This window comes from Glandiceps talaboti, chromosome 22, assembly GCF_964340395.1.
Source record: "Glandiceps talaboti chromosome 22, keGlaTala1.1, whole genome shotgun sequence".
Taxonomy (NCBI): Eukaryota; Metazoa; Hemichordata; class Enteropneusta; family Spengelidae; genus Glandiceps; species Glandiceps talaboti.
In genome coordinates, this window is record NC_135570.1 from 17342822 (window position 1) to 17357821 (window position 15000).

General features: G+C 35.6%; 1 protein-coding gene across 1 annotated transcript in view; it reads right to left on the reverse strand.

The window, feature by feature from the left end:
• Window positions 1–15000, reverse strand: part of LOC144452364 (tolloid-like protein 1) — a 115036-nt gene that overhangs the window by 4141 nt on the left and 95895 nt on the right. Inside the window, exons 16-18 of the mRNA XM_078143457.1 lie at window positions 6660–6876; window positions 2647–2732; window positions 691–855 (exon numbers count right to left, since the gene is read on the reverse strand). Of these exons, the coding sequence (XP_077999583.1) occupies window positions 691–855; window positions 2647–2732; window positions 6660–6876 (468 nt within the window). The remainder of the gene's footprint in view (window positions 1–690; window positions 856–2646; window positions 2733–6659; window positions 6877–15000) is intronic.

The following is a 15000-nucleotide window of genomic DNA, read 5'->3' on the forward strand; positions in this document are numbered from 1 at the left end:
TATTGATGAACAATATTCAATGAGTCACTGGTCATTCCAGGTATGTTTTCTTGATAGAGTAAACAAAGTATGCCAAGGACAGCTGGTCCAGATTGTTTTGAAAAGTGATCAGTCAAGAAAGATGTCTTCTCAATATTGATACAATGTTATAATTTTCCAGACTTGCTGGCACCATGGTTATACAATGTATCCAAAGTCCTATCAGACATGTGCAGTGTCTGATAAGTACAGCATGAACACAGGCAAAAATACATCCCTGATCAATAATCAAAAGAAATTCTCCTTGCCCCTTGGGACAAGTACTTTTCAAAACAACTTGCCCAAGCCTTGAAATCACTTGACCGGGGCAAGTAAAAGGCCATTATTTCGACACCTGTTTATGCATAGACCCTCCACGGGTCTATAATTTATGTGAGACTATATTGAATTTGGGCAGATTCATAAGTTTGAAAGTTATTTCCATGACAATAGTGTAATGTTTACCCAAGGCTATGATCGAACAATGGGAGAAGGCTTGTTGCCAATCTGTCTTGTTACTTGTCTGTGCCACAAGCCCCAAGCATTCTGTTCTTCAACTTGTCCAAGGTGATCTGGGCACTAGAGGGCAGTGTTATAGTGTGAGTTATTATACAGGATGAACTGTATATAACTCACACTAGAGTGTTCTTTGACACAAGTGATAACAATTACCTTATGCCCACAGTACTGTCCAATTTCGTCTGCTGTGACATCAATACCATCAAAGATCTGTACGTAGTCATAATCACATTCTGTCTCATGTTCTACTTCAAATGATTGGAATGAAAGAAAGATAACAAAGCCTTCTGGGGCTTCAATGCGCCAATCACAATCTTCCTGTAAATACACAAGATACAAAAAGAATAGTTAATAATTGGTTACATTTGATCATTTATTTAGGTTTTATTAATTTCAGTTCCTGCAGCTGTCACTGTATAAAGTGAGACACAAAGTCATATATAATATTGTGAACAAACACCAGTCAGCTCTCACTGTATGAAGTGAGACACAAAGTCATATATAATATTGTGAACAAACACCAGTCAGCTCTCACTGTATGAAGTGAGACACAAAGTCATATATAATATTGTGAACAAACACCAGTCAGCTCTCACTGTATGAAGTGAGACACAAAGTCATATATAATATTGTGAACAAACACCAGTCAGCTCTCACTGTATGAAGTGAGACACAAAGTCATATATAATATTGTGAACAAACACCAGTCAGCTCTCACTGTATGAAGTGAGACACAAAGTCATATATAATATTGTGAACAAACACCAGTCAGCTCTCACTGTATGAAGTGAGACACAAAGTCATATATAATATTGTGAACAAACACCAGTCAGCTCTCACTGTATGAAGTGAGACACAAAGTCATATATAATATTGTGAACAAACACCAGTCAGCTCTCACTGTATGAAGTGAGACACAAAGTCATATATAATATTGTGAACAAACACCAGTCAGCTCTCACTGTATGAAGTGAGACACAAAGTCATATATAATATTGTGAACAAACACCAGTCAGCTCTCACTGTATGAAGTGAGACACAAAGTCATATATAATATTGTGAACAAACACCAGTCAGCTCTCACTGTATGAAGTGAGACACAAAGTCATATATAATATTGTGAACAAACACCAGTCAGCTCTCACTGTATGAAGTGAGACACAAAGTCATATATAATATTGTGGACAAACACCAGTCAGCTCTCACTGTATGAAGTGAGACACAAAGTCATATATAATATTGTGAACAAACACCAGTCAGCTCTCACTGTATGAAGTGAGACACAAAGTCATATATAATATTGTGAACAAACACCAGTCAGCTCTCACTGTATGAAGTGAGACACAAAGTCATATATAATATTGTGAACAAACACCAGTCAGCTCTCACTGTATTAAGTGAGACACAAAGTCATATATAATATTGTGAACAAACACCAGTCAGCTCTCACTGTATGAAGTGAGACACAAAGTCATATATAATATTGTGAACAAACACCAGTCAGCTCTCACTGTATGAAGTGAGACACAAAGTCATATATAATATTGTGAACAAACACCAGTCAGCTCTCACTGTATTAAGTGAGACACAAAGTCATATATAATATTGTGAACAAACACCAGTCAGCTCTCACTGTATAAAGTGAGACACAAAGTCATATATAATATTGTGAACAAACACCAGTCAGCTCTCACTGTATTAAGTGAGACACAAAGTCATATATAATATTGTGAACAAACACCAGTCAGCTCTCACTGTATTAAGTGAGACACAAAGTCATATATAATATTGTGAACAAACACCAGTCAGCTCTCACTGTATAAAGTGAGACACAAAGTCATATATAATATTGTGAACAAACACCAGTCAGCTCTCACTGTATTAAGTGAGACACAAAGTCATATATAATATTGTGAACAAACACCAGTCAGCTCTCACTGTATTAAGTGAGACACAAAGTCATATATAATATTGTGATAAAAAAAGTTAGATAATTATACATATGACATATTATATATTACATTAATATTCAAAGTGATAATTTTTAGAAATATGATAAATAGTAGTTGTAATAAGAAATCTGCATGGAAACCAATCCATTAGACTTACTTGGTCATCATAATTGGTGTCACCATACTGGGCATGGGAATACAGTTGCTTAGGTTCAGATTCTGCCATTAACAGTCCTCCACACACTGTTCATAATTTTTCAAAGAGAATAACATTAGCCGTTATAGTTTAGCCATGTAGTTTTATTTTTTTCACAAGAATATCTTACAACCTAGGAATCTATTTTCCATCAAAAATATCTACAACAACCTGAAGGAAACAGACAATTTCTTTAAATTCTCAGTACCTGCAATAACTTTTTACCACTTGCCAGAAGGTCAAAATAGAACGAGAAGGTCAGCTTATTTTCATGCACACCTATAGTAATGCATGTGCAGCAGGTGGAATGGAAGTTATGGTGTTGACCAAGAAATTGAATGTTCATCATTTTTATGATGTACCTAGTAGTAATATTCTATTTCAGGTACCAAGCAATGTGCAATGTTTTCTTTACTCATGCACACATGATGTTTAATGTGGAACATAAGAAACAGTCGCAAAAAGTGGGCATTGCAAATTCCTAGTTTCAGTGTGACTTGGGTGCATGTCCCCATTGGGATCTTGTTGCCTGACTTTATAGGGTTATTCTCTTTGAACAGAAAATATGGATTATATACCCTAATCAGTTTATGTTCAAACAACTCAAGTCTCCACATCACTACTTCTGCACAGCTGGCATGCAATATAAGTCAAAATGATCCTAATGTCATTATTTTCCAGATTTTTCACAAATCATGTTTGAAGATGTATAATTAATTACATTAGGGGTTTCATTAAATGGTTTATCAACAGGCTGTAAGAAAGCGTCAGTCGGCTATTGCTTTGACCAAAGGGAAACGTAGACAACGGCCTTGGCCATTAGCGAGGGGAGGAGTTCAAGAGGGGGATGTGCAGGTTTAAAGGCTTTCAGAGTCATTTTAAAGGTGTTTTTGGCGACATTTTTTGAATGCTTATTCCTTTGCCAATCAATTTCTGTTGTTATCTTTGCAATATGTGTGATTATTTGGCTGTTGCTATGGGCGTGGTCTTGTTGCTAGGAAACTTTACATACATTTTTGGAATGTTTATTCAATTGTCTTTTAATCCCCATGGTTATATTCAGACATTTTCAGAATATAATTTCCAAGCTTTACAAGGGTCTCCCCCTACAAGCCCTGGAGGTTTTTTATTCTGAAAAGTCAATGTTGAGACTATTCAGACCCTTTCACACAAATAATTTCCAAGCCTTACAAGACCAATTAACATGTAAAAAGCAACTACATAGGGTTGAAATACTTTTGAAGGGGAAGAGCTTGAGACTGGGATATGTCCACCTCATATGGGAAGTCCAAGGGGTCTCCCTCTAGAAGCCCTGGAGGATTTTTTACTCTTAAAGCCAATATTTAGGCTATTCAGACCCTTTCAATCAATAACTTAATCCATGCTTTACAATGCAGCACCATCAAGTATCAGAAACTATTCTTTATAACTTACATAGGGTTGAAATATGTTCTTAAAAAGTTAAATGGCATCATTATAATAAAGGTCAGCTCATCTAAATGGTAGTATCATTGGTAGGGGAGATTTGGAGTTTAAGGCAATTTTAGACTACCTTGGCAAACATTTCACATCTTTAAAAGACAATGTCACCTCAAATTAGAATAGGGTGAAAATATTTAAGAAAAGTTTAATACCATTATGACAGTAAAAAGGTTGTTGGTGCATCTGATTGTTGGTTGAATGCATGAGTCGAGTGACCTCTGGGGGTGAGGGTATCCTTGGGGTTTCCCCTGGCAGATCTGCAGTTTTTTGCTTTTATTAAAGGTGATTCAAAATGCTCACATTCACTATTGGTATTTTGCTAGACGACATGTTTGTGAAATGTATACTGGTTTTAAAACTTTCAAAAAGCATCTGCAAACACCTTCAAATGACCTTTTTTCAGTCGTTTCCCTTCGGATTTACTTCGAGAGTTTTCGGGTATTTCCGGTCCCACCTAGACCACAGGATTTTGTGACGTCATAAGGGATACGTAGCCTATGACGAGCGTAGTCAACAGGTGAATAAAACTCAACAGCGTTGTGAAAAAATACATTGCTGGTGGTTGTAATAGATATCAGTAAACAAAAACTACAGTGTACATATCTTATTAACCAACATTTATCGAGTTTCCCATGTCACATAAAAATGGGCCCGTAAACAGTATAACATTGGTATAGTGGCATTAATATTGCATGTATAGTAAAGTCACCGGTATGTTAGAGAACTTTAGCTGGTCATACCTAGTGTATAATAGAAACTGGAATCTGATGAGATGTGGTGATTTGTAGTGTCAATAACATGTAGTGCCCGTAATAGAAAGTGTATTAATCCCTTCTGACAAGTTCATACTGACGAGTAGAACAATTTAGATTAACTTCTTTTATAAACTATCTTAGAAGATTACCATTACGAAACCTTCAAGTTTACTTTTGCCCCAAAGTGCAATATAAGTGAAGCATTGATTGTGAAACAGCCAAGCATTTACATGACATGTTCTGTAACTAGTGTGGTAGCTAGGTAATACATGTATATGTATATGTATAGTTATGTTTGAACTAATAATAAGTAATATTAAATAATTCGTGTAAGAAACAGGGACAAAAACAAATATTTACATGTTACATTACAGTACCACATTTCAGACAAGGCAATGTGACATTGTAGAAAATGATTTTTTTTCTCCCATCACAATCCAAAACACAATAACCCCCCCCCCCCCCCCCCATCCACAATTTTCAAAAAAGCATTTCAAAAATACCGCCAATGGCATTGTAGCACAACTGTACAGTTTTTAAAAATGTTTATCCATATGCTAGTCCATGCTAACAATAGGTGTTCATTTGCTGAATGTTTTTTTTTTTTTAATTTTTGTGCTGGGAATTCCTCCCAGCGATTTTCTGTTATGCAGACAAATACAAACAAACAAACAAACACAAATGCTACAGAAATCCATTCAGGTTTGGGACTACGTGACAGGGCTATGTTGCACACTCTATATCATGTTGCTGTGGAACTGTCAAGGGTTTTGCAGTCAGTCCATAGGCTATCCCAGAGTCAGCCTGGCCTGGCAAACATAGCACCTGCAGGCTCCATACGGAGCCAACCATGTTGCTATCTTTGTGATAAACACTATCATTTGGCTGTTGCTATGGGCGTGGTCATGTTGTTAGATATATTTGCATACATTTGTGTATGTTTTTGTTCACTTGTGTATGAATTCCTGATATTATCTTTGCAATATACGTGATCTTTTGGCTGTTGCTATGGGCATGGTCTTGTTGCTAGGCATATTTGCATACATTTTTAAATGTTTATTCATTTGTTTTTCTATTCCTGTTGTTATTTTCGCAATATACGTGATTATTTGGCTGTTGCTATGGGCGTGGTCTTGTTGCAAGACAAATTTACATACATTTTTTAAAATGTTTATTCAATTGTCTATTAATCCCTGTTGTTATATTTACAATGTATGTGATTATTTGGCTGTTGCTATGGGCGTGGTCTTGAACCTGATTTTTTCAAGGCCAAAGTAAAGGTAGCACTGTCAATCCCACTGGCTCTTCACCTGTGCCCAGACGGCCATAAATAGCTGTCTAATGGCTGGTAATGAAACTCCTATTACACCATTTTCCTTCACTCATTCAGAAAATACTAGAGACCTTAAGGTCTGTGCCTGCTCATCTAGAACTGGTAGTGATAAGGCCCCTTACATCACCTTGGCTGAACAAGGAAAATTACTAGGGAATAAAGTCATTACAGGAAAATATAATAAATTTTATATTATATTACATGCACAACTACAAAGTGCAGCTACATGTAACTTACAAGATATTTAGGTTTATAAGGATCCCAACAAAACTATTTGAAAAATGTGCCATTCTATCTTTGTGATGAAATCTTTTGAATGGTTGTTATTATACCTGTAGAAGGTGCACTCGTAGCAAAGCTGCCTACCTGTTGAAGGTGCACTCGTAGCAAAGCTGATTGCCTACCTGTAGAATGTATTGCTCTAAATCCTTTCCTAGAGACTGAGGCATCTGAGAACATGGTAATGTACATTTCACTACTGCTAGCAAAGATGGTATCTTCTGGTGCATGGTTGCCACAGTATCTGCCCAGAATAGGATCATCGGTAGAGCTACCATCATATACTATCACATGGTCATAGGTACATTCTTGATGTTGCTCCAAATCAAACTCATCAAATTTCTATGGATTTAAACACAAATTATGTTAAATACAAGTCTTTGTAGCCTCCATAAAAAAAACTACATTTGTACGACTATTATACCGTAGGTGAAACTGATGTTCTTTTTTAAAATTTGACTCAGAGAGCAAAGGTCAGAGTCAAATATAAAGATACTATTAAAGAAAGATCTTATCTGATTATTAGATATTATTCAACAATATTTTTCTTCATTCAGCCAAGGAACATTAAAGAGTTTAAAGGGGTCTAGTGACTCATACTGATAACCCTTATGTCACAAATATTTTCAGGCTGAATAATGTATAATATTGGAGAATAACATAATTATACCACCACCAGTAATATCAAAGAAATACCAGGAGAAATCATCACAATTTTGACACAGCAGGACCAGTGATGTAGAAACATGGTGTCGTGATGTAGAACGACCAAAGTATATATTCCATATTTTGGCTTAAGTGCATGGTATAATAATAATACATGGATATCTACTTCACTCAACTACCTGTCTCTTTTTGGTTCTTGAACTACTACACTTCAAATGATGGATTTAACATCAAATCTGGCTACCATTATAGTTTTACTGTTCACAATGGTTAACAAGATATGCTTTCATTTTCATTTGTGTTAAAACTGTTCTGAAATTGAGAACAAAGTGTCCTTATGTTAACGAAAATATGAGATATGGTTGAAACAATAGGACTTGAGGAGTACTACTTTTATGATTACATAACAAGTGTGCTTCGCAATGTGGACAACGGGGAAATATTTGGCTGTTCAGTAGTAACTTGTGATAGATTTTGTTCATTGACAATGATTCTCGAAAACAACGACAACGAAAACAACAACAACATATTGCGTTCTCAATATTGAGCTCAAGGTATCATGCAAATTTCTAATAATCAACTATCCTATACAGACTTTATTCATCAAATTTCAATCCTATGAATTCATAATTTTTAAAAATCATTCCAACACCATATTTCATTCCATATTTCATTTCTGAACTATTTATTAAAGTATAATACAATGTATCCATTCCAAATTTAGGCAGATATATTTTGATTTAACCCCCCCCCCCCCCCCCATACACATACACACAATAACAAAGTAAAATAACGTGAAATAAAATGCAAGTCTTCATGGAAGACATAGCTGCCAAAAAGTACAAGTTCTTTAGTTTGTACATTATGTCGCTGGCTGTCAGTTCAAAAATACCGCCAATGGCGTTGTAGCACAACTGTACAGTTTTTAAAAATGTTTATCCATATGCTAGGCCATGCTAACAATAGGTGTTCATTAGCTGAATGACTATCCAGTTGCCTATCCAACCATGTTGCTATTTTTTTGATATACGCAATCATTTGGCTGTTGCTATGGGCATGTCATGTTGTTAGATATATTTGCATACATTTTTGTATGTTTTTGTTCACTTGTATGAATGAATTCCTGATATTATCTTTGCAACAAACATGATCATTTGGCTGTTGCTATGGGCGTGGTCTTGTTGCTAGGTACATTTGCACACATTTTAAAAATATTTATTCATTTGTCTTTCAATTCCTGTTGTTATCTTTGCAATATACATGATTATTTGGAAGTTGCTATGGGCATGATCTTGTTGCTAGGCAAATTTACATACATTTTTGAATGTTTATTCAATTGTCTATTAATCCTTGTATTTATCATTGTGAAATACACAACCATTTGGATGTTGCAATGGACAAGGTCATGGTTGCTAGGGATATTTGCATACATGTTTTGAATGTTTACTCACTTGCCTACCAGATATTGATATTTGACCAAACTACACTGCCATTTTGTTGTTGCTAAGGGTGTGGTCATGGTTGCTAGGTCCATTTGTGTCAAAACATTTTGAAGAAAATCTGCAGAATAACACTTCTAGAAATATCTCACCAAGTTTCAGTCCCATTGACCAAGTACTTTTTGAGATATAAATTTTTGACCAAAATCCACACCTAATTTGCATATTACTGGTGAGATAATTATATACTTATATTTCTTCATCTATACACCCACACTTTTGACCAAAAAGACACTTTTGCCCTAATTTGCATATTACTAAGGGAATCATGTCATGAACAAATCTTTATTTACTCACCCCTAAGAATGTTCCACCAAATTTCATGCCAATCTGCCCAGTACTTTTGGAGTTTAAGTTTTTTGACCAAAAATCACATTTTTTGACCCAAAACCAACATTACTGATGCAATCGTTTTCATTTGAACAATTTCCCAACTAGACAACAGAAGTAACATGACCACCAAAATTCAAAGCAATCAGCAGTTTTTGACTTTAAGTTGTTTACACACACACACACACAGACAGACAGACAGACAGACAGACACTTTGCCATGCCTATAGCACTACTGAACCTATAGCACTACTGCTAAGAAGGACAACTATGGCATGGCCTTTAACTTTTTCACCACCATAGGCCTCATGGGGTTGTTTATTCTCCACCTGCTCCCTCGCTAACATAAGGTGAGAGTGAGTGTGGTGTTTTCAAAATTGATATAAAAATACTTACAGTTGCTCATTTTTGAAAAATAAGGTATCATTTCAATGGAAAATAAATTTTCTACATCATACTTGCAAATACATACATTGAAATGTCACATACAGAACCAAAATATGGATTAAAGAAATAAAATATTAACAAGCGACCTATCGGTCAGAATAGCTCCGCTGTTTTTTTTTAATTTAATTTTTTATTTTGGTGACACGTAGAAGTGGTTCAGTTCTTCAGCTCTTCACTATGCAGTTTTGTTTTAGCGATGCAATAAAGTGGTTAGTGGTTCATATGATGTCTCACTGTAAAACACATTTTACACAGAAGTTGGTAATGTATTGTACTTTTATACCATAGTCACCATTTTATAACAAAAATCTACTGTTATGAAAAATTGCACAAAATCTCAGAAAAAAATGACTGGGAAATGCACACAAGAAAAAGAAAAAAAAGAGAGGATTTTGAGGTTGGCTATAAATAATTCCATTGTCTTACAGCTTTAACCCTGGGAAATTTTAATGATGAATGAAATAAACTAGGGATCTAAAATAATTTTGAGGCAATTTCAATTTCAATTTTCTAACAAATTTACCAAGTCAACAACATTCAACTTGTACAAGTTGTAGTAGATATATATAGGGAAGAAATGTATTAATCGCCATCTTAGTTTCTGGACGGCGACAATCCCTGCCAAGTACCCAAAAGAGAGTCATTCTGGCAGCCATACATTACAGTGGTAACACTCGTTCATGTTCTATTACCTTTCATAAAGAAAACACAACGAAATGGTTGAAGTGATCTTTTTTTTTTTAATTTCTTTTCATCACAACAACAAAATCTGCGTGATCAAAAGTGTTGTAAACTAAACCAGAAAGAATTATCGGACTGGCTAAACTTCCCGATGAACTGGAGTAAGGTCCAAGTCCAAGTAAGCCTCGATAGTACGTGAGAAAATCGTCTCAAACTAGCGATACAACTTTCAAAATATAACTTGACATGTCTTCATTTGTTAGATTTATACAATTCAAGACGCGTTTTCACTCGAAAACAACAATTCTGTGACACTCTGAACGCAGTGATTTCTTGGACGATGTTACCACTGTAACGTATGGCTGACAACGACTTGCTTCCCGGTTAGTCCCTCGTGCATCCGGGTACCTGGGGTTGTCGCCGTACGGAAACTAAGAAAGATGGAATTTACAGTGATTCTTGTGACTGGCGCGGCGCCTGTCAGCAGACTCGGCCATTTTTTTCATCATTCCATTGTATTTAAACCTTGTACTTGACATTTCGCAATATTTATAATTCTCAACAAAATACCTCAACATGCCTCACTCGCTCGTACTCAAAGCAGCAGCCTGCCCCTCGCGGTATGATCACTGACATGACGAGAGAACCTTTTCGGATTTACATGTAAAACGGGGAAAGACACGCAAAACATAATGCAAAGTCTGAAGCCAAATTAAAGTTGTGATTATTTTAATTATTTTTACTTGCCAAATATTTGCATTTTGGAAATGGCAAGACACGTTTATGTCGTTTAACTTTACATGTGAACTGTCGGCCAATAATCAAAATTTGGTTGATTCACAGTCCGCAGTTAGACTGCTCTTGCATAACTTCAACCGCATGCCTTCCTTACGCAAGTTGTCTTAATTCTGGTTCACTGTCACTCCAAATTGCACGACAATATAGAATTAATCACAAGTTACATGTTATCTGAAAACATCACATTTTTATAGTGGGTCTGAAGTGAGATTTTAGTGAGTACCAAGAACGTCCTGTGTTGTTATTTGCTGTGGAAAATCGCCCGGTCAAATGAGGTCAGCTTCAGCTTCTGGTCGAATCAGGATAGAGTATGCAAATAAGGACGTTGCGGACTGGCTATTTATGTAGAAGGGGTGCAGAATTTGGACTTGAAGTTTACAATCCTGTTTCGAATAAACGCTTGTCACTTCATGCATTTGGGCGCCCAATGCGTAAAATTATGACTATAGCACATATTACATAGCTTGTTTGACGTCAATAGTGTCTTTTGAAAAGTGGCAGTTTACTTAAAGTCTCGTCGACTGATTTCCAATATGGCGTCGGTCATTATGCTCATTAACATATTCATTTTTTTTTCAAATTACAAAAAAAAAATCATAAAAAATAAAAATGAAGATGTGCTGACTTGAAATTAACAAACCTGAGTAAGCTACCCCCTGCGCATCAACACACCAGATATCAAAGCAATCTGACAATAAGTTTTCACGGAGATGATGAAAATGACATTTTATGAAAAAAAATCATAAAAAATTGAAAATGGCACAGATCAACTTGGCATGAACAAATCTGAATAGCCTCCCCCCAGGGAACATGCACACCAAATATCTAAGAATACTGACTGTCACTTTCGGAGAAAATAATGAAAATATAAAAGTTTGACGGACACCTATGATTCACTCTACTCTCTATACTCTATACAACCTATACCTAAAGCTACGCTTTCAGCTTTCGCTGACAGCAGAGCTAATAAAACATGAGTTGTTTATTCATTGACATATATCACAAACAAAATTCAAAATACTAACATTTATGTTCCTACAAAACTTCTGTATACTGGTTAAATGGTCAAAATTTGAATGAAAATAATTAACAGCTCACTAATCCGTTTATGACACAAGTCAGTCCCCCACCAGCAGCTTTACCCTTTGGGGCTAAATACATGTGTTTTCAATATTGAGATCACATAGAAATGATAGATGTACTTTCTATTAGTTATTTATCCACATACAACCCTGATACATTCTCCAAGCCACCCTCCAGAACTATCAATGGGTACTGTGCATATTGCGCTACAGAATAAACAACTTAGTTTGTCAATGTGATACGCTTAGATTGTGTTCAAAGATGTAATACATGAAGCATGTGGGTAAGATTTTAAGATTGAGATAATATCTTTTATCTAAGATTTATTAATCTGCATTAACAATGTTGATTATCTTGCTTGGCTAACCAGTATCATATACATACCAGAGATGAACTAAAAATGCTCCCGTATATCATTGTATGATCCATAGCTGTAGCAAGTCTCATTGAATTTGGTGCAGCCATCATGCATAGCCCCATTTATAAAATCATTAATTATGCAAATCAGCATTAATTATGCAAGCCACTCCCACCAAAAACTATCAGTACAGTGACTGCAATGCACTCACGCCATTCATTATAAAGTGCAGCCATTCTACATTACACTTTAATTATAAAAGTTAAATATGCAACTGAGCAATTAATTGACACAAGACTATGAAATGTCTTTCTGTACTGTTGTACCTATGTGTAATCAATATCTGTAGCAAGTTCAATTGAATTTGATACAGTCCTAGCTATATATCCCTTATTGTAAAATATCATCAAATATGCAAATGAGCAATTAATTGACTCGATACCATCATATCTTTGCTCGGTCAATATCTTTAGCAAGTTTCATCAAATTTAGTGCAGTCTTTCTTCCTATAGGCCCAAATTGACCAAAGTTTGTTATTACAAAAATGAGCAATTAATTGACAGCACTAAATTTCATTAAGAACTATCATATCTCTGTATGATCAATATCTTTAGCAAGTTTCATCAAATTTGGTGCAGTCTTTCTTGGTATAGTCCCTAATTTCCAAAGTTCGTTAATTATAAAAAATGGCATTGTAGCACAACTGTACAGTTTTAAAATTGATCCACATGGTCAGCTATGCTACACTATAGTGTACACATGGCATTCTTCCACACTCCATATACACATACACAGCTTACACTTCCAAAATGTCACAAGAAAACATTTATAATATGCAACAATACTCTGTACAGTGGTTTAATGTTATCTTTCTGGGCTTTCAATTTTCTATGGTAATCACTCTCTGGAAATAAGTGCTCTGAGCTAGAATGAACTCCGAATGAATCTCTGTTAGAAAAGTTATCGAGTTGAACTGTACCACAGTACATAAAACTCTACATTATGCACTGACGGTATGGTACTGCAGTGCACAAACCTCGTACCATGACATGAATGACAGTGTTAACTTTCAACTTGACAGAGACACAGTCGCTGAAGAGAACTGTGAACTCGGTATACACCGAGAGATTCATTTATTCTTGAACGATGCCTTACATGTAACATTCTGTGAACCATGGTCACCTCAGAGCATACTAGTGGAGAGAGAAGACATATGCCAAACCTCGTAGCATATACATCTAGAGCTAGTAGTGAATGGTCAATTCACATAATGCATTCGATCATCTAGTAACGAAGCTCAAAAGGAACAAGTCTCACTTTTAGTGACAATGAAATGGTGACAAGGTGGTATGAATTTCTCTGAGTGATGTTTTCAGTATAAACTGTCTGCCGATAACAGTGGTCTATTTGATCATTCAGGGTTCATACACTTAAGAGTAAACAAAAATTCCAGGACTTTCCAGGTTTTTTTCCCCTCAGTTTTCCAGGGGTATTCATATTATTTGGGTCATTTTCCAGGGGTGTCAACCATCAATATTTATTTTATTGAATGACATCTAATTCTCTGACAGAGATGAGAAGTAACTAACAACTGCTCTCACATGTTTTATTGCATCAGTTTTCTGGCACATTGAAATTGACTCAGTCGGGTACACCTCTGTTTTCACTCTGACATGAAAAGTTCTAACCCTATTATTGAAGTAGTAGTTTCGTCCAGCTGTAGCATTGATCATATAATATTTGAGGCACAGGATTCATCAGTCTAATTCAGACATATCCAGTAAAACAAATAAAAGAATAGTGTATGTCTCTCAATATTATACGAGCTAAATATATTTAAAAGTCACCTACAGTGGATTTTTTCCAAACAAAAACATCATTTTACGTAAAGAAATTACGGGCTATGAATAACTAAATATGTTCAGCACTTGCGTTGCAAATGTCTATGTCTTTCTCAATTCAACTCGATGATTTAGGAATGTTACTGTACTAACAAACATAAAAAAGTAGTTACTCTTTTCGAACAAGTAAAACAAATTTCAATTAACGTCAATATATACATCAAAACCGTACTTCCACAACCCAGAAATTCAACTGCACTATATGTCATCAGTGGTCCGTACGATACGTCAACTGCACTATGTCATCAGTGGTCCGTACGATACGTCAAACTTTTAAATAGTGTAACAATTATTTAGTACAGTGATGCCTTGATACTCGTTACAATGTTACAATAATCATGGTAACATACCTACTGTTACAATATTGCAATGCATGGCTACGTTGTGTCACCGATATAACGTCAGGAGTATGGTAGCAATATACATGATATATATATAGATATATGCAAGATCAAAATGAACATGGCGGCACCCAGTGAACTGTATATGCACGTTCTGCGGGTGAAGTATATCACAATGAACGATCATTGACTGAAATTCCAGGGTTTTCCCTGTCATAATGCTTCGCCCATGAATGGAAGATGCTTTGCCGTAATGGCTGTCAGTGATATTGATGCAAAACTTTTCTAACCATATCTCGTGTGTCTGTTTATAAGTAATCAATCACGTGGATAGATAATTATAACAGCACATAGTTTCACAA